At 38.3% G+C, this 20,425-nt stretch overlaps 1 protein-coding gene and 1 long non-coding RNA gene across 2 annotated transcripts in view; one reads left to right on the top strand and one right to left on the bottom strand.

Moving 5' to 3' along the window:
• The window catches only part of LOC309609909 (sulfotransferase 6B1-like), a 50,752-nt gene extending 30,348 nt beyond the window's left edge, over positions 1 to 20,404 (top strand). The window contains 1 exon segment of the mRNA XM_082352038.1: positions 504 to 20,404. Within this exon segment, the coding sequence (XP_082208164.1) occupies positions 504 to 622 (119 nt within the window). The 3' untranslated portion in view covers positions 623 to 20,404.
• The window catches only part of LOC309609923, a 477,943-nt gene that overhangs the window by 39,628 nt on the left and 417,890 nt on the right, over positions 1 to 20,425 (bottom strand). The window lies entirely within an intron of this gene.

Raw genomic sequence — 20,425 nt, 5'->3', positions numbered from 1 at the left:
GCCTTATATTGAAGGTGAGGATGTCATACAAGTAACTTGGTGTTTATGTTTTCAACTCTCCGTTATCGATTTTGTAAAAGAAATTTCCTTAAATGAGACCAATGACCCACTCCTATGGTATGTTATCAGCACAGCTATGGCTGCAGAGGTGCAGAGGCAGGAAAATAAATGAAGCATCATTGCATCCACTTTGTCTGTTTTATGTTTATATTACGTTTAGGTGAGGTCCTTCTTTGCCTCCTATGGTAAGACCTAGGATATTTATATATTTTTCATCTTCCTTTCTTTTTAAGAAATAACTTTTTAAACTATACAAATTAATATGCAACTACTGAAGAAATTAGAAGCAACAGATAAGCAAATGAAGAAAAGAATAATTCCCCATCATCTTACCATCAAGAGATAAAATTATTCACATTTTCTTATAAATCTAGCAGATTTCTTTTGTGCATACTGTACATTTAAATTGGTTCTTGTCTGATTTCTTTCCAGTTTTTTTTCAGGTGCAATGGGTGATTGGACAAACTACTTTACTTCAAAGCAGAAGAGAGTATTTGATGAACTATTCACAGAGAAAATGAAACATAGTGAACTAGCAAAACACTTTGGAGATTACTCTTAATATAAATGGCAAATGAAACCAATTTCCATTTTATACAGTGCAGTGCTTGGGGAATACATAAATATTTTTCACAAATGTGGAAAGCAGATATTTCCTGCAGTGAGAAACAGACACCTTATGAAAAAGTGTCATGTGTGAGAGACTATTATTAGCATGTTTGGTGATAGATAATTACTAATAAAAGGAAGTATACAATTTTTGAATGGCTGAGTTATATATCTACTTTCAGAATATTTGTAAGGCAAGGAGATTACTTCTATTCAGAGACAGCATATTACTGGGTGTTCTATAAGCTGCATTAATGTACAACAAAAGAGGTGAGGGATTATCTAAAATAACAAATGTCTGAGAAGAAATTATTTTCTGCCTATTTGGACAATCATGACTTCTAAACAAACATTTTATTTCAACATTCCCCAGTGTCTGTGTAGAAATGTTCTCCAGTGCAGTACAATGACAGATATCATTTTGCTAAGGTGGGAACATGTAATAGATAGATTATATTAAATGATCACAGTCTGGTGTATTAGTGAGAATGAAGAATGAAAAAAATACTCTTTACCTATAAATTGACAGTGGCTTGGCATTCCAGTATTTTCTTTATCATTAATATAGTCAAATTACAATTTTAAAGGTATAAGTGTCCTTGAATTACATATGATTTTTTACAGTATTTTGAATATGTATGCTTTCTCCCAGAAGCATTTCTAACATTAATCCAATCTCTATAATTCTCTCTCTCCTGTAATGAATATGATTCTGTAGCTTTAGCCTAGAGGACATTGTAATGAAATTTCAGTGAACTTATTTTAGGATTATTGCCTAAATGACAATACACAAGTTATGAGCATCTATGTCATATTGTTTACATCTTGGCCATAATATCTTATTCAAGGCTAAATGGAAAATCAAGATTGTATATTGTATATGACTCTGAGCTATAAACCCAAAGCAGTGGGTTGAGTTAGTTAATTCAGCCAAACACTTTGATTCTGTACCTCAAAGTATTAGGAATGTAATTTTTAGTAACAAATCTGTTGGAGCATTTTGTATCAAGTTTATCACAATTCAGGAAGTATTAGATTTTGATCAATCTTCTATATATACATATTTGTTTTGAATAAAACATATTCCTGTGGACTTCATGCAATTCAGGGTTTTGTTTTTTCTTCAGAATTAACACTCACAGAGATCTACTTCGACATCTCCCTTTCCCAAATAAATGAGGTTAGTGAATGAGAGAGGCAATCAGGTGTGATTTTGGTCAAGTCCTTATCTTCATTTTGGAGCTAAAATCATAGTTAACTTCCCCTGATGCTGATGTGCAGAGAATGACTAAGCTGTTGGAATATGGCAAAGGGAGTCTGATGAGACAGGCGAGGGGAGAAGACATTGACCGTGGTGTTCGAGTTACCAAATTCCATGAGGCTATATCATCTTCTCACATTAAGATGATCATTGAGGTGGAATGAACTGACGTAGGACTTTATTTGATGACATGATAGTATTTTAAATCTGTAAGGTACGTTGGGGATCATTGTAATCCAATTTTGATAGGAAATTACTTAAGGTCAATAGTCCAAAGGTATTTACAACTAAGAGCCTTAATTCCCACATCATTATCATCAGGCAAAAAATAATTTTTTGAGCATCTTCTATATGCCAGGCCTTACTGTAGACCATAGGGACACATGATGAACTTGACAAAGTTCTCAAGACGCTTACATCCTAGTAGGGATAAATATATAATTTTTTACGAAGTAAACATTTGAGATACACCAGGTACCAATAGGTGCTCTAAAGGAGATAAAATGAGGTCATGTGGCAGTGATGGCAGAGCTGCCTCAGCTGGGTGTTGGGCTGAGGACCCTGAGGAAGGGACGTAGGAGATCCAATGCGAATGATGAATGGGGCTCCCTGGCTTGGGGGCGTGGCAAGGAGTTTGGATTTCATGCTAGGTGGGGGATTTCCCACGGGGGAGTGAGACATTCTGCTGGACACTTTCACAAGATCACTCTGATGACGAGACGGAGGAGGGACGTAGGGTCAAGGAGAAGAGGCATGGACAAACGGCTAGTACCGTGTAGGTGAGGGAATAATATAGGAGTGGGAACGGTGAGAAATGGCCAGTTTCAGGATATAACATGGATATCGAGCTAGCTCACCTATTATAGGAATGAAAGACAGAAAGGAGTAGAAGATGAAGCCTAGATTTTTAGCTAATCAACTGAGTAGCTGAGGTACCATCTAGTTAGATATGAAGGCTTGTTAGCAGCATGATTTGGTGGTGGAGGGGCGGGGGGGAGGGGCTATGGATCAAGACCTCTGCTTTGAGAAGTAGAGACACAGACATAGAGAACAAACTTACGGTTACCAAGGTGGGGAGGGGGCGTTGGGACGAATTGGGAGATTGGGATTGACATGTATACGCTACTGATACTATGTATAATATAGATAGCTAATGAGAACCTGCTGTATAGCACAGGGAACTCTACTCAGTGCTCTGTGGTGACCTAAATGGGAAGGAAATCCAAAAAAGAGGGGATATATGCATACGTATAGCTGATTCACTTTGCTGTAGATCAGAAACTAACACAACATTGTAAAGCGACTATACTCCAATTTAAAAAAAAAGAAAAGAAAAAAAAGAAGACCTGCTTTGGCCATGCTGTTTGAAACGTCATTTAGACACCAGGTAATTGGTAGGATAGGAGAGTCTCTCTGATGACGGTGGTGCTGTCCCCTGGGGCCAAGGGGGAGGTTGAAGAAGGTGGGGAGACTTGGGAAGCTGGGCCAGTTTAGAAGAGTCATAGAGCACCTCGGAAACGAGAGTCTGCATGATGATGGCTATTGCTGGGGACGGGCTGCAGACTAATTGCCCTGATACCCACGTCCACGAGGGGTTCACCTTTTCAAAGGTAAGTTCTGAATCTCTCCCTATGAACTCTGACCCACCACACTGCTTTTTCACTTCCTTGGATCTGACCAAACAACTTATATCCATTTCCTCATCCAAGTGGCTTCCTACTACTCCCCTATCGATTCCCCTGTCTTGTTTTTAAAATTTTCGCTCTTTTTCCATCATTTCTCTGCCCTACGCCCTCCTCTATTGTAGTTAATACATCACTGCCAGATCCTAATGAGTCTTCTCAGGTTTCATTAGGAGGCACTGTCTCACTTCCACGTATTTGTTTGTGCCTTACAGGCATTTCACCCCATTATTGGTTTAACACCAGCTCTAAGAAAACCTTCTCTGGTACCCCCCTTTCCCTGCCCCATTGTTTTTCATTTCTCCCTCATTGGTTCTTCAGTGACCCTTCGCTTATATTTTATTTCCCACACTTAACCATACGGGCTTTGTATTACTAGGTAAATGTCTGCCTCCTATTCTAGTGTGTAAGGTTCTTACCGGTGAGAGTCCATGGCATGTTCATTTTTGTATCCTCCACCATACCTAGCTGGCGACAGCACTCATCATAGATGTGTAACTAATGTTGGTTGTCAATTGAGTTCATGGACCAGTTTAATTTTACGTCTTCCAGGAGACTCAGTTCCAATACTGTTATCCACTTTGGTTCTATTTTTGTATTCTCCTATTACTTCATGCTTGCATTAGTCAGGTTTTTTTAATTTAATCGTATATTCCCTTCTATTATTACTTAACTATTTCACATGAGGCAAGTCTTTTCTTCCCAATTTTATTGTAGACTTACAAAGAGCTTGTCAGAAGCTTCTTCAGTGACACATGCAGCGTGTTGCCCTCAGAAATTATTCAATAAGGGTGGGTTGACTGGAAGAATGAATTCGTGAATGAATGATTTAAGGAATGAAAACACATTCCCATCTATCTACCTGCTCAGCTGTAGGCATGAATGCTTAGAGTCATATTTAATTCTTTGCTTTTCCTCCACTTTCCAATTCAAACCAGTCATCGAATACTATCGATTCTTGCTTTTCAATCTCTCTTAATCCATTCTGTGTGTAATGAAAGACTTTGTCAATCTTCCTTCAAACATAAAGTAAGCCAAGATCAGTTATAAATGATAAGAACAGCCTACCACCTACAGGGTAACTAAGTCTCGTAGAGAAGTTTGTGGTGATTCGCACAATGTGTGTGTGCTTTTAGCCTTTTCTTGGTTTTTTGCAATTTCTCCTTGTCATGTGTAAGACTATAAAATAGAAATACTTTTTGTCTTTAAGCAGCTCTTTCACGCATTAATAAAATATCAATTAAAGTCAGGTAATTGAAAATCAGTGTCAAAGAGGAATCCTGTAGCCTTTAAATAACATTCACAGTGATTTTGTTAATGTTTACTCTAATAAAAGAATTTTTGATTCTTTTTCTGAATGTACAGCTACAGACCTAAATGGAATTTTCTAAGGACTTAGCAGAGGAGGAAATAGGAATGACCCTGTGGTTACTTTGGATGAAAAGCTACACAAAACATGAGTAACTAAGGTGTCGTCAGTCCACCTAGCCACCCCTCCTCCCACCAGCTGCCAATCAATTACAGGGAAACTAATTAGAGACTGCAGGGTTACATGGGGGTGTGTGTCCCATTTGGATAAGGACAGTTTGGATTATTACCCATCTGAAGTGTGAGGTAATCTCACACTTGTAATCTCAAACTCTAACAGATTTGGGTAAATAAATTAGGGCATTTTTTTTCAGGTTATTTGCAATATAATCATTTAGTAGTTTAAAATCTTCACGACAATTGGTATATAACTGTGAGGGTTTACTAATCTTTAATTGTTAACTGGCTGTGTGATCATTATCCCTGGGATGAAAAGGAAAATCTCAAACTACAGTTAATAATAGGAGTAGAAATCTGAGCCAGTCTATGTCTTTGAATTTATATATATATATTTCTAAAAGTATGACTTTGGTCAATTCAAATTTGCTATTTATTTCAATGGCTTATATTAATTTACATTATCAAATTTGCTTTAATAGAAATGAGAAAATATAGGTCTTTGGATGCTCTCAGTTATTTGGATTATGCCTTCATTTTGTGAAAGTTTCATAGTCTACCAGGATCTGTGCAAAGGACACCTGAGGGAGATACGGGCAGGCACGGAGGGAGAGAGCATCCTTGTGATAAGCAGCCTGCTTAGGGAGAGAGGGTATATTTCTAAGTAATTGACACAAAGGAAATTTTAATTAAAATAAATGTGGCCAACGAAATCCTGCCAGGTAGTAGACAACTGAGTTGGAAAATGACAGAGAAGCTTATTCAATCCTGACAGAAATATTTAAAAGTCATCAGGTAAATATACAAATTAATAATGTTAATATTACATTTGCTCCAAAAGGTAGTTCTAGCCAGTCCAATAAATATCTCATTTCATTCTTCTTTTGCTCGCATAGTAAAGGTCAACTATATCCTGTTTTGTGAGAGTTCGGTTTCTGATTTATAACTAAGGTTATAAGGCTTCTGTAGCCAGGGGTGAAGTAACATTTCCGCCCTGAGGGTCATAAAGCCTAAGTAGGAATTCCTTGAGCCCTCTGTAGAGTGCAAACAGAGCTAAGACCCGAGGGGGATGAGGCTGCAGTGACAGGACTCCTCACGGTACTCTTTCTATGATGCCAATTAAACAAAAGGGCCCTGGGTCGCAGGAAGGACAGCTAATAAGTGCCCTGGCCAGGGCTGGTTTGATACCTAGACTATTGAGGACAGTTATCTGATGGTTCAAGTAAGGTCCTGTCTTCAGTCAGAGCTGTTGGCTCTTAAAGTCTGACCCAGGCCTGGGTCTCTGCTATGAAATGAGAGATCTGAAATTCAAAGAAAGAGAACTTGGGCAGTGATATTTATTTCTGTAAAATGAGGAGACTGTACAAAGAGACCCCTGAGGGCCCATCCAGCTCAGCACCTTTCCCATGCCCTGAATTGCCTCCCTCAGGGACTCTTCTCCCCGAGAAGCGAGAATGATGAAGAATGTAGGTACCAGGTGCGGGTAGAGGATGGAAGGAAGAGGACAGCAACATGTTGTCATTTCCCCAGCCACATCCAGTGGTCCTGTCTTGACTCCTATTTCTGTCTGTGTTGCTCTTTTCCTGCCAGTACTTCAGGCTTTGCTATTTTTACAGGTGATGGAAGAAGGATCTGGAATCCCTTAGAATGGACTCCAGGTGCTGTACTAGACTGTGAAAATACTGGTGATTAAGCCAGAAGATGTTATTTCTTTAGCCCTTACAGCCAGAAGTGGAGGGTGATGACTAAAAAGTCCAGTGACAGAGCTCTGCAGGCCTGAATCACTGTGTGTGGGCTCAGGAATGGGGTCCTTAAAGGAGTCCCATGGACTGCCATTGGCAGGCAGTGGTCCCCCACTCATGATGGACCCCTAAGGTGCAGCTGTGCTGGGGGACCCGGAATGCCCACATGGCCAACCAGGTCTCACATTTTGCAAAACACAACCCCCTAGCCAAGTGGGTCAGGCATGAGGAGAGACTACGGGTGGACTTGCTGGCCCCTTGACAGACTCCTCTTGCTCAGTCTGTGATGTGAGCTTCCAGACAGCCTGGTCTCTGGATCTGGAAAATCAGCCATAGTTTAATACCACATGGAAGAGTCTTAGTCTAACACTTCTCTCCCCTTTGGCATTCTTTTCTCTGACCCGTCTTTTTATTCTTTTTTTTTTTTTTTTTGGTCATGAGACACGTGGGATCTTAGTTCCCCGACCAGGGATCGAACCCGTGCCCCCTGCAGTGGAAGTGGAGTCTTAATCACTGGACCTCCAGGGAAGTCCCTGTCTTTTTGTTCTTTATGACAGTTTCTCAAAGTGTATTTTGCAGAATTTGCATGAGAATCACCTCTAAGGTACTTGTTCAAGATTTCATTTGAGAACTATTGCTCAAAAACATGACATCAACTCTGGCTGCACAAAAGAATCACCTGGAAAAAAACCTTTTTAAAATACCAATTCTCTGGGCCCCATACCCAGAGCTTCTCATTTGATTGGTCTGGGTTAGTTCTGATTCAGTAGTCAGGGATGCAACTGGAATATATATGTTAACAATTATTATACTTATCAATGATTTTTTTAAAATTTATTTTTATTTTATTTATTTTTGGCTGTGTTGGGTCTTTGTTGCTGCACATGGGCTTTCTCTAGGTGCGGCTAGTAGAGGCTACTCTTTGTTGTGGTGCGCGGGCTTCTCATTGCGGTGGATTCTCTTTGTTGTGGAGCACGGGCTCTAGGTGCGCGGGCTTCAGTAGTTGTTGTGCGTGGGCTCAGTAGTTGTGGCTCGCAAGCTCTAGAGTGCAGGCTCAGTAGTTGTGGCACACGGGCTTAGTTGCTCCACGGCATGTGGGATCTTCCCGGACCAGGGCTCAAACCCGTTTCCCCTGCATTGGCAGGCAGATTCTTACCCACTGCGCCACCAGGGAAGCCCTTTACCAATGTTTATATTCAACTTTGATGAGGGTGGTTGAGGTACCATGACATTTTGAAAACACTGTCTAGGCCTTCACCAAGGGTATAATCTGCTACCCTTAGGAATGTTCTCTGTCTTGAATTCTGGTTCCACCAACTTGTGTCTGATCTTGGGTAGTTATTAACCTCTCTGTGCTTCAGTTTCTCCATCTGTAAAATGGAGGAAATAAAAGTACTTACTTTACAGAGGTTGTAAGGATTAAAAGAAGTTAAGACAGAAAGAGGTCATTTTTATTTTGGGAATCTCTCTCTCTCTATTTAGTTGGCTCTGGTTCTCTGATAAGGCAGTAATTCAACTGTTTCCGTGTCCTCCTTCAGCCTCAGCCTTCCCATTCCACTTGCCCACTCACACGAGATACTCCAATCATGGTTAGAAGAAATTTTCTCTCTATGTGATTTGCTGTGAAGAAAAACAAAACATGCTAAAATTGTATTTTACAAAGAATTTCCTCTTGTGGATATTAATGTTCAATGTTTAATGGTTGAACAATGAAAATATGTTATTAAATCTCTAATGAGATTAATAATCATGAGATTTAATAACATTAAGTAATTTCTTATTAATTAATAAATAATTTATTAGTTACTTCCAATCAATTGATTAAAACTTTATTTTTTTTAAAAGCTAGAACTGTGATGATACCCAGTATATCTTTGAAAAGATAAAATTGATAAACCTTTAGCCAGACTCATCAAGGAAAAAAGGGAGAGGGCTCAAATCAGTAAAATTAGAAATGAAAAAGGAGAAGTTACAATGGACACCACAGAAATACAAAGGATCATAAGAGACTACTACAAGCAACTATATGCCAATAAAATGGACAACCTAGAAAAAATGGACAAATTCTTAGAAAGGTACAATCTCCTAAGACTAAACCAGGAAGAAATAGAAAATATGAACAGAACAATCCAAAGTACTGAAATTGAAACTGTGATTAAAAAACTCCCAACAAACAGAAGTCCAGGACCAGAAGACTTCAAAGGCAAATTCTATCAAACATTTAGAGAAGAGTTAGCACCCATCCTTCTGAAACTATTCCAAAGAATTTCATATAAAGGAATACTCCCAAACTCATTCTATGAGGCCACCATCATCCTGCTACCAAAACTCGACAAAGATACCACAGAAATTACAGGCCAATATCACTGATGAACATAGACACAAAAATCCTCAACAAAATACTAGCACTCTGAATCCAACAATACATGAAAAGGGGGGCTTCCCTGGTGGCACAGTGGTTAAGAACCCACCTGCCAATGCAGGGGACACAGGTTCAATCCCTGGTCTGGAAAGATTCCACATGCTACGGAGCAACTAAGCCCATGTGCCACAACTACTGACCCTGTGCTCTAGAGCTTGTGAGCCACAGCTACTGAGCCTGTGTGCCACAACTACTGAAGCCGGTGTGCTCTAGGGCCCACGTGCCGCAACTACTGAACCTATGTGCTGCAACTACTGAAGCCTGCATGCCTAGAGCCCGTGCTCCACAACAAGAGAAGCCACCGCAATTAGAAGCCCGTGCACTGCAACGAAGAGTAGATTCCACTCACCACAACTAGAGAAAGCCCACGCACAGCAATGAAGATGCAACACAGCCAAAAATAAAAATTAAAAAAATTAAAAAAAAACATGAAAAAGATCATACACCATGATCAAGTGAGATTTATCCCAGGGATGCAAGGATTTTTCAGTATCCACAAATCAATCAGTGTGATACACTGCATCAACAAATTGAAGAATAAAAACCATATGATCATCCCAATAGATGCAGAAAAAGCTTTTGACGAAATTCAACATTCATTTGAAAAAATGAAAAACTCTCCAGAAAGTGGGCATAGAGGGAACCTACCTCAACCATACTAAGACCATATATGACAAACCTACAGCTAACATCATACTCAACTGTGAAAAGCTGAAAGCATTTCCTCTAAGATCAGGAATAAGACAGTATGTCTACTCTTGCCACTTTTATTCAACACAGTTTTGGAAGTCCTAGCCACAGCAATCAGAGAAGAAACATAAATAAAAGGAATCCAAATTGGAAAAAAAGAAGTAAAACTGTCACTGTTTGCAGATGACATGATACTATACATAGAAAATCCTAAAGATGCTACCAGAAAACTACTAGAGCTCATCAATGAATCTGATAAAGTTGCAGGTTACATAATTAATACAGGTAAATCTCTTGCATTTCTATATGCTAAAAATGAAACATCAGAAAGAGAAATTAAGGAAACAATTCCATTATCATTGCTTCAAAAAGAATAAAATACCTAGAAATAAACCTACCCAGGCAGCAAAAGACCTGTACATGGAATACTATAAGATACTGATGAAAGAAATCAAAATTGACACAGATGGAAAGATATACCATGTTCTTGGATAGGAAGAATCAATATTGTCAAGATGACTGTACTACCCAAGGCAATCTACAGATTCAATGCCTTCCCTATCAAATTACCAATGGCATTTTTCATGGAACTAGAACAAAAAATCTTAAAATTTGCATGGAAACACAAAAGACCCCAAATAGCCAAAACAATTTTGAGAAAGAAAAACGGAGCTGGAGGAATCAGGCTCCCTGTCTTCAGACTATGCTACAAAGCTACAGTCATTAAATCAGTATGGTACTGGCACAGTAACAGAAATATAGATCAATGGAACAGGATAGAAAGCCCAGAAATAAACCCATGCACCTATGGTCAATTAATCTATGACAAAGGAGGGAAGACTATACAATGGAGAAAAGACACTCTCTTCAATAAATAGTGCTGGGAAAACTGGACAGTTACATTTAAAAAAATAAAATTAGAACATTCTTTAACACTATACACAAAAATAAACTCAAAATAGATTAAAGACCTAAATGTAAGACTGGATACTATAAAACTCTTAGAGGAAAACATAGAACACTCTTTGACATAAATCACAGCAATATCTTTTTTGAGCTGTCTCTTAGAGTAATGGAAATGAAAACAAAAATAAACAAATGAGACCTAATTAAACTCAACAGCTTTTGCACAGCAAAGGAAACTACAGACAAAATGAAAAGACAACCCACAGACTGGGAGAAAATATTTACAAATGAAGAAACCGACAAGGCATTAGTCTCCAAAATTTACAAAGAGCTCATGTGTCTCAATATCAGAAAAACAAACAACCCAATCAAAAAATGGGTAGAAGACTTAAATAGACATTTCTCCAAAGAAGGCGTACAGATGGCCAACAAACACATGAAAAGATGCTCAACATCGCTAATTATTAGAGAAATGCAAATCAAAACTACAATGAGATATCACCTCACACCCATCAGAATGACCATCATCAAAAAATCTACAAACAATTAATGCTGAAGAGGGTGTGGAGAAAAGGGAACCCTGCTACACTGTTGGTGGGAATGTAAATTGTTATAGCCACTATGGGGAACATTATGGAGGGTCCTTAAAAAACTAAAAATAGGGCATATATCCAGAGAAAAACATGGTTCGAAAGGACATATGTGTCCCAATGTTCATTGCAGTGCTGTTTACAATAGCCAAGACATGGAAGCAACCTAAATGTCCATCAACAGATGAATGGATAAAGAAGATGTGGTACATATATATACAATGGAATATTACTCAGCTATTAAAAAGAATGAAATAATGCCATTTACAGCAACATGGATGGACCTGGAGATTATCATACTAAGTGAAGTAAGTCAGACAGAGAAAGACAAATATCATATGGTATCGCTTATATGCAGAATCTAAAAAAAAAAAAAATGATACAAATGAACTTATTTACAAAAGAGAAACCGATTCACAGACTTAGAGAACGAACTTATGGTTACGGGGGGGGGGGGGGAAGGGGGAGGGAGAGAGTGGGAGGTTGGGATTGACATATACACACTACTATATTTAAAACAGATAACCAACAAGGACCTACTGTATAGCACAGGGAATTCTGCTTAGTATTCTGTAATAACCTAAATAGGAAAAGAATTTGAAAAAGAATAGATACATGTATATGTATAACTGAATCACTTTGCTGTACACTTGAAACTAACACAGTGTTTTTAATCAACTATGCTCCAATATAAAACAAAAAAACAAAAAGAAACGCTAGAACTGTGGTGACACCCAGTGGCCAAAATGTTAACCACTGAGATTTTTAAAATACATATATTTTCCTCGGCATACAGATACTTAATATTGCATCTATTTTATCTTTATATTTTGAGACCAATTTAATAATAAAGTATGAAACAGTCCTGCATTAAGAATATCAGCAATGGCATCACTTATATGTGGAATCTAAAAAAATGGTACAAATGAACTTATTTACAAAACAGAAATAGAGTTACAGATGTAGACAATAATCTTATGGTTACCAGGGGGGCAGGGGGTGAGGCGGCATAAATTGGGAGATTGGGACTGACATACACACACTACTATATATAAAATAGATAACTAATAGGGACCTATGGTATAGCACAGGGAACTCTACTTAATACTCTGTAATGGCCTATTTGGGAAAAGAATCTAAAAAAGAGCGGATATATGTATATGTATAACTGATTCACTTTACAGTACACCTGAAACTAACACAACATTGCAAATCAACTCTACTCCAATAAGAATTTTTAAAAAATAAAATTTTACCCAGTATAAAAAAAGAATATCATCAATGAAATGTGGACAAACCAACATTCTTTAGTATATTTTTAGTAGTAAAACTTTCCCAGCCAGTTCAGGCAGACAAGAGCACAAGGTCATCAAAGGTGACATTCATAATAAAAACTTTTCCACTTGGAGACAGCAATTTGTATCAGTATGTAGAAAACAAACAAAAGAGCAGACACAGGAGAATTGTAACAGAGACTTAAGACTTCACATATGGCCCTTTAAATGATGAGGAAATAATTAACAATTCGGGTAACAGTGATTCCTCTATCTAGTTCCCCTCCCAAATTGGTATAGGATCTATCCTTCGGTATATTCATTCTTTTGCTCATTCAGGAAATATTTCCAAATGTCCTATTTGAGAAGCAGACTCTGAGAGGGAGATTAATGTCCAGGAGGTTTATAGGGAAGTGATCTTGGGAGGATTGGGCAGAGGGAGAAGATGGGCTACTATGCAGTCTCAACAACGGCTTCAGCTGACCCCACAGGGAGCTCTGAAGCTAGCATGACCCCTTAGTGTTGCCTCTTATTGGGGAAAGTGGGGAGAACTTTTATCCTCTGGGTCCATCCAGTCATTGGATGTTGGCTACCCCCAGGAAGGGGTGACTTTTGGTGAAGTAGCTCTCTTTTAGCTGAAGCAGCGCTGAAGAGGGCTGACAGCTGAGGCTCATCTGCTGACAATACTCGCAGCAGTTGGAAGAGTAAGTCCTCCAGTATCAAGGGTGATCGGCCTAGCCCATCTCAACATCCTCTGAATCACCACACTGAAGCCATACGATGCCAATAAGACAGACCGGCCTTCTGACCTTTTGGAACTTAAACAAGTGAACACCCATATAAATACTCCAGGCTATGAAGGAACAGTGAACTTTAAGAGAATAATGGGCACGGGTGAGGTAAGGAGAGGAAGGCTAATTTTGTCTCTGCTGATTTCTGCATCAGAGTAGAAGGGCAGGAAGGATACAAAGAACTATAACACTTGGACTTACCTTATTCTGTGGGCAGTTTGGAGTCACTGTAAGGTTTTACAAAGAGAACAGCAAGCACTAAGTAGACAATCTAGCTGGTAGTAAATTTTCTGTCATCTTTAAGGCCACCTCGAATTGCACCTTCACCTGAAAAGCTTTACCTGCTTCAAGATTTTTAAGGGCCTCTCTCTACCCTTGGTCTTAGAATAAAATAAAAATTCCTTAGTATAACTCACAAGACCCTGTATGATTTGGCTTTGTTTGTTTACCACTCCAGACTCATCTCTCATCCCATTCCTCTATATTTGTTGGCCAGCCTAGGTGGTGAACTGGTGTCTTATTTATCTTTTTGTCTTCAGGGACTATTACAATACCTTTAACATGCTAAATGCTTTATTGCTGAATTGAAGAAAAGTAAATAGTCCTCACAAATTATTTTGTTGATAGCTGCTCTCCCTCAAAGAACCACAGAATCTAATCAAGATTATTTCCTTTTCAAGTTTATTTTTGTAATAAGAAATTTAAAAGACTTCTGCACTGTAATTCTGTGGCCAGGCATCTCCAGTGCCCTAAATACCTATATTTACCATAAATTTGGCATATATTTCTTCTATGTGAAATATTTCTTCTCAGTTAAACATTAGTACAGTTGCAACTGTAGAATGAGAAGGGATCGTAGAGGTAGTCTATTATATAAGCCCCTCAGTTCATAGTCAAATAAACTAACTTGAGGGTGTTAAATGATTTGAAAAATGCCCCCTAGCTAATTAGTGACAAAGTTGAAGCTAGAATCTAGAAGTAGTAATTGCTAAATCAATTCATCACTCATCATCATCATCATCATCATCATCACCATCAATGCTTAGAGGACCTACATGAGCCAGGTACTCCTCTAAAGATGCTACTTATATATTATCTCATTTAATCTTCACAATCCTCTGAGGTGATACTGTAATATTATTAGCTTCAATTAGAGTAAGGAAGGTAAGGCACAGAGAAGTTGACTAACTTGCCCAAAGTGCATGATGCATAATAATTCCAATAAAAGCCCTTAAACATATCTCTTTTCCCAGCTTCTTTAATTCCCAAAGCTGAACATATCAACATAGATAGTGGATTAAAAATAAAACTCCTTCCATTAGGAAATAGGCTCTATCTCCTGACTTCTTGATCTGGGCTGGATAGTCAGCAACTTGCCTAACTTTGACCAGTAGAAATGGGACTGAAGTGACATTGGGTGACTTCAAAGGAAGCCCTCAAGAGGTGTTGCAGCTTCCAATCTCACCTCCTAGCTGCTCTGAGATTGCCATGTTAAGAAGCCTAGGCTGCTCTCCTTAAAGTTGAAAGATTACAAGAAGAGAAAGACCCAGACAACAACTAGCATGTGAGTAAAATTCAGATCATTCAGTCATTCTAGCCACTAGGTGACTGCGACCACAAGAGTAAACCCAGGTGAGACCAGAAGGACAACACTACTGTGCTCTACTCAAGTTGCTGACCCAAAGAACTGTGAAAAATTAAATGGTGGTTGTTTTAAGCAAACATATTTTGAAGTAGTTCATTATATAGCAATAGATAACTGGTACAGTGTATAATATTATCATTTGATTAGTGTTAGCATGGTGTTTCTTTTTCCATCTCATTACTTTTAATTTTTTCGGAGTCATTATATTTAAAGTAGGTTTGTGGTAGACAGCATAAAGTTGGGTCTAGTTTTTTTACTCCGATCTGAAGATCTCTGTCTTTTAACTAGTGTGTTTAGACCATTCACATTTAAAGTGATTATTGATATAGTTGGATTAAAATTTACCATCTTTGTAACTGTTTTCTATTCATTACATTTGTTCATTTTTCTCCCACCCCTCTTTTTCTGACTTCCATGTGTTTAATTGAGAATTTTGTATTATTCCATTTTACTTCCTTTCAACATTTAAAAAAAATTTTCAGTTGTTGCCCTAGGGTTTACAATATACATTTTAAAATATTCTAAGTCCACCTTCAAATAACACTATACTGATCCAGTTTATGAGTGTATACCCAAGTCATCCTTCCCATCCCTCGAGACACTGCTGTCAATCATTTCATTTATCCATATGTTATAATCCCCCTGGATAGATCAACCCGACAGAAAATCAATAAGAAAACAGCAGACCTGAATAACACTGTAGACCAAATGCACCTAACAAAATATATAGAATATTCCACCCAATACCACCAAAATAAACATTCTTCTCAAGCACACATGGAACATTCTCCAGGAGAGATCATATATTGGGTCATAAAGCAAGCCTTAACAAAGTTAAGAATATTGAGATTATGTCAAGCATTTGTTCTGTCCACAATGGTATAAAACTAGAAGTCAATAACAGGAGGAAAGTTGGAAAACTCACAAATATGTGGAAATTAACACACTCCTCATCAACCAGTGGGTCAAAAAAGAAGTCAAAAGGGAAATAAAAGAATATGTCAAGACAAATGAAAATGGAAATACAAGATACCAAAACTTATGGAATGCAGCAAAAGCAGTTCTGAGAGAGAAGTTTATAGTGATAAACACATACATTAAGAGAAAGATCTCAAATAAACCACCTAATTTCAAGGAATTAGAAAAAGAACAAACTAAGCCTTAAGTTAACAGAAAGAACGAAATAATAAGGATTAGAAATAAGTGAAATAGAAACTAGAAAGACAATAGGAAAAAAATCAATGAAACTTTAAGAGTTGGTTTTTTTAAAACATAAACAAAACTGACAAACTTTTAGCTAACCAAAAAAAAAAAGAGAGGACTCAAATAAAATTATAAATGGAAGAGGAAACATTACAACTGACATTACAGAAATACAAAGGATTATAAAGGTTACTGTGAAAAATCATATTCCAACAAATTGGATAACCTAGAAGAAGTGGGTAAATTCCTAGAAACATATATCTTACCAAGACTGGACTCTCAGGCAGCAGCTGGTAAAGAATGTAGTTAAGGTGCTTCCAGGGAAAAAGTGTGAGATGGGTGTTTTTGCCTGCTTCCTCTGCACTGAGCCCTGGTGGGATAGCTTTGGCAAGTGCTCATATGCCCATTAACTATTGCTTCTTCTTTTGCGATAGTCTTTTGGGTCTCGTATGCAAGCCTCATTGGCTCTCAGAGTTAGGTGTTTTGGGGTTCCATCTATTGGGTGGGAGTCTTAAAAGTTTGGGTGCTAAACGTAATGTCCAAACTCTTCACTCTTCGAGGAGAAGCTGGTAGTTGGATTTCCCTCCTGATTGTCCCCTACTGTGCTGGGAGTAGGGTTTATAGCAAGAGTGTGTCTCAGCCTTTTTTTACCAGTATCAATGTGTGTATTTTCTCATTTGTCTGATGTTTAGGAATCATTCAGCTAATTTCTGGATTTCTTTTAAAGGAAATTGCTCTGTATGTAGCTGTACATTTGTTGTGTTGGTGTGAGGAGTTCAGGAGTCTCCTGTGTCACCACCTTGGTTGACCACATATCTATGTGATCCACTTATTAAGTGTTAACTTGACAAGTTCATAACGCATGGAAACAACCTAAGTGTCCGTCAATGATGAATGAAGAAAATGTAGTATATAGATATATACAGTGGAATATTATTCAGCCATAAAAAGGAGGAAATCCTGCTATTTGCCCAACATTAATGAAACTTAGGGCACTTATGCTAAGTGAAATAAGCCAGACAGAGAAAGACAAATGCCACGTGATTTCACTTATATGCGGAATCTAAAAAAAAGCAAACAAAAAACCAAACGAATTAATAGAGAGTGTACTGGTGGTTGCCAGGGGCTGGGGAGTAAGGGAAACAGATGATGTTGGTCAAAGGGTCCAAAGTTCCAGTTGTAAGATATGTAAGTTTCTGGGAACTAATGTCCAGCATGGTGATTGTAGTTAACAATACTGTGTTGTACACTTGAAAGCTGCTAAGAGAGTAGATCTTAAATGTTCTCACCACACACACACACACACACACACACACGGAATGGTAGCTGTGTGAGGTAATGGATGTGCTGGCTAACATTATTGTGATAATCATTTGCAATGTATACATATTTCAAATCATCACGTTGTATACCTTAAACTTACAAAATGTTATATGTCAAGTATAGCTCAATAAAGCTGGAAAAAAAGAAATGTAATAAAATAAACATGTAACTCAGATGTATAGAGAAAAACAAAATAAAATCGGCTAATATTTAAGTTCACCCATTCTTTCCTCAGCTGTTTCAAATCTACTCACCCACTCTCAAAGGCATTCTTCATTTCTGTTCCTGTGTCTGATTTCTAGCATTTCCTTCTGATTCTTTCTTATAGTTTCCATCTCTCTACTGATGTTACCTATCTGGTCTTTCATGTTGGGTACTTTTCTCATTACATCCTTTTAGATATTAATCATAGCTATTTAAATTGCCTATTTGATAATACTAACAAGTGTGTCATATCTGAGTCTGGATCTGATGATTGCTTTTTCTCTTCAGATTCTGCTTTTTCTTGCCTTTTGTATACTTTGTAATTTTGTGGTTGAAAGCCATGTATGTTATTGGGTAATGGGTACCAAGACACAAAGTCTCTAGTATGAAGATTTATGTTAATCTTGCTAGGAGTTGGGCTGTATTTACTGTTTCCTGTAGCTATAGGGACCAGAGACCTCAAATTCCTCCAATGTCCTTGTTTTTGATTTTGGGACTTCCTTTTTTATTTCTCCTCAGAGAAAGTCTGTGTCTTGTAGTCTTTTAAGCTGTAATCCACTGTTATCATACTAGCAACATATTGGTGTAGCATAGGGTGTAGAACACGGGGAACATTCTAAAATCTTCTAAGACTTGGTCTCTTAGTGGGCTTGTCTTGGGAATATGCCTTCACAAGTGTTTCTGTCTCTCCTACAACATATCGCTTTCTTCCTCTTGCTGCTACTGTTTTTCCTGCCTGCAGCATTCTCTATTTCCTTGATGTCATCTCCCCTGTTGAATAAGGGGGAATTTCCCCACCTTAGGTGAGACAGAGAGGTTGGAGTGGAGCAGAGTTCCCTTCTCCCTGTTGGGGTAAGTCTTCTGTATTGTCCTCTGGGGAGATGTCCTTCCTACTGGAGTAGTCCTTTCTTAGGGAGATAGGGTTTCTCCTATCAGGACCATAAGGGGATTTTTCTTGAATCCTTAGACCCGTTCTGTGATAACCTGCTGGCATTTCTGGAGGGAAAGTGTGTCCCACTCCCACCTCCCATGACTGCAGTTTCTAGGAGTTTCTCACTCTCACATTAGTTCCACACAACTGCTGGCAATTTGCAAAATTACTAAATGTTCCCGTCAGTTTATGGCATCCAGCAGGTTTTGCTCTAGGCAAACCAATATCAGGTGCTATATCTCTGGATGTGATTGTCATTGATTTTGGCCAGTTTGTCTTGTAAGGAAGGGGTTGGCAACTTCTAAGTTCTTTACATGTCAGAGCTGAACATATATTTTCTTGGCTAAGTTTCCCTACTATGGGGCACACAGGAACTAGGAGTCACAAGGCGGTCTGAACCATCTCTTTGTATTTGGCTTTGGGTGAGGGGAATGAAACAAGGACTCCAGTATAATCTATACTTATGCATGGTAATTACGGGAGGTATTTTGTCAGGACGTTTTTTAGGAATGAGTGACTCATGTGCTGATTAAATATAAGACTTGAGAATAGGCTAATAGAGTCATGGTTGGAGAATTACACAGAATAGCTTGATTGGGGTGGAGAACCGCACAAGAATCAGTAGGAACCGAAGCTGGAAGTATTGTGTCCAGAGTACATTTAGACTGGGAAATGTTTGATTACATTCTGTGGTCAGCATGGAGTCACTACAGATTTTGTAAAGGATAACAGCAAATACATAATTAATCTAGCAATAGTATTAGATAAACTGAAGGGACACTGGGCTAGTAGTGTCAAGCTCAAGATTTAGTGTCTGACTAGAAATGAAAAGGAGAAACTGAGGAAGGCTGTGATGTCCCAATGATAAAATCAGACATTTGAGAGATGAGGTACAGGAGTCTGGCCTATAATACAAAGAACTTGAAATGCAACCAGATCTCACAACAGAGATTAGATTTTGGAGTCATTAGATTTTGGAGTCATCCGCATGGAGGTTAGAGCTGAAATACTGAATAGAGATGTGGTCTTCGGGAAGAACAAGAGCTGCGTTTAGAACCTTTGGGAATGTGTAAATTTAAGGGGATGGGAGAACATAGAGTTAGCAGTGGAAAAGCAAGAAAGATGGGAGTAAAACCAGGACAAGATGTAAAGGAAATTAAGGTAGATGATCCTTTTTTCTTCCAACTTATGTCTGGCCTATAGGGGCAGACTCTGAACTGTACAGATCCACCCAGTCTTGACTGGAAAACAGCTTCCTATATAGCACGGCGTGAATGGCTTGCTTCTTGCTAGAGTTTTACATGAACTCTTTTTATAGTGGAAATAGATGAAAATGTTCCACAAGAAATGGTTAGTGTTTTTATTAGGTAAGCATCCACATTTAGGAGCTAATGTCCCATTCTTGGAATCTAACCAGGTAGGAGAGAGATTTGTGCTGGCTGTAAAATTGTGATAATACCCAAATTTAGTACACAAAATTACCATGATCTCCGAGGTAACTGCAAACGATTTACTACAAACCAATATACAACCTTCACAATACATGAATTTCTTCAGACATCTGTATTTGTATTAATGTGCTGTATGTATCCATATATGGAGTACAA

This window comes from Balaenoptera borealis (assembly GCF_965194805.1).
Source record: "Balaenoptera borealis genome assembly, chromosome: 13".
Classification (NCBI taxonomy): domain Eukaryota; kingdom Metazoa; phylum Chordata; class Mammalia; order Artiodactyla; family Balaenopteridae; genus Balaenoptera; species Balaenoptera borealis.
This window is presented reverse-complemented; position numbering and strand designations above follow the sequence as displayed.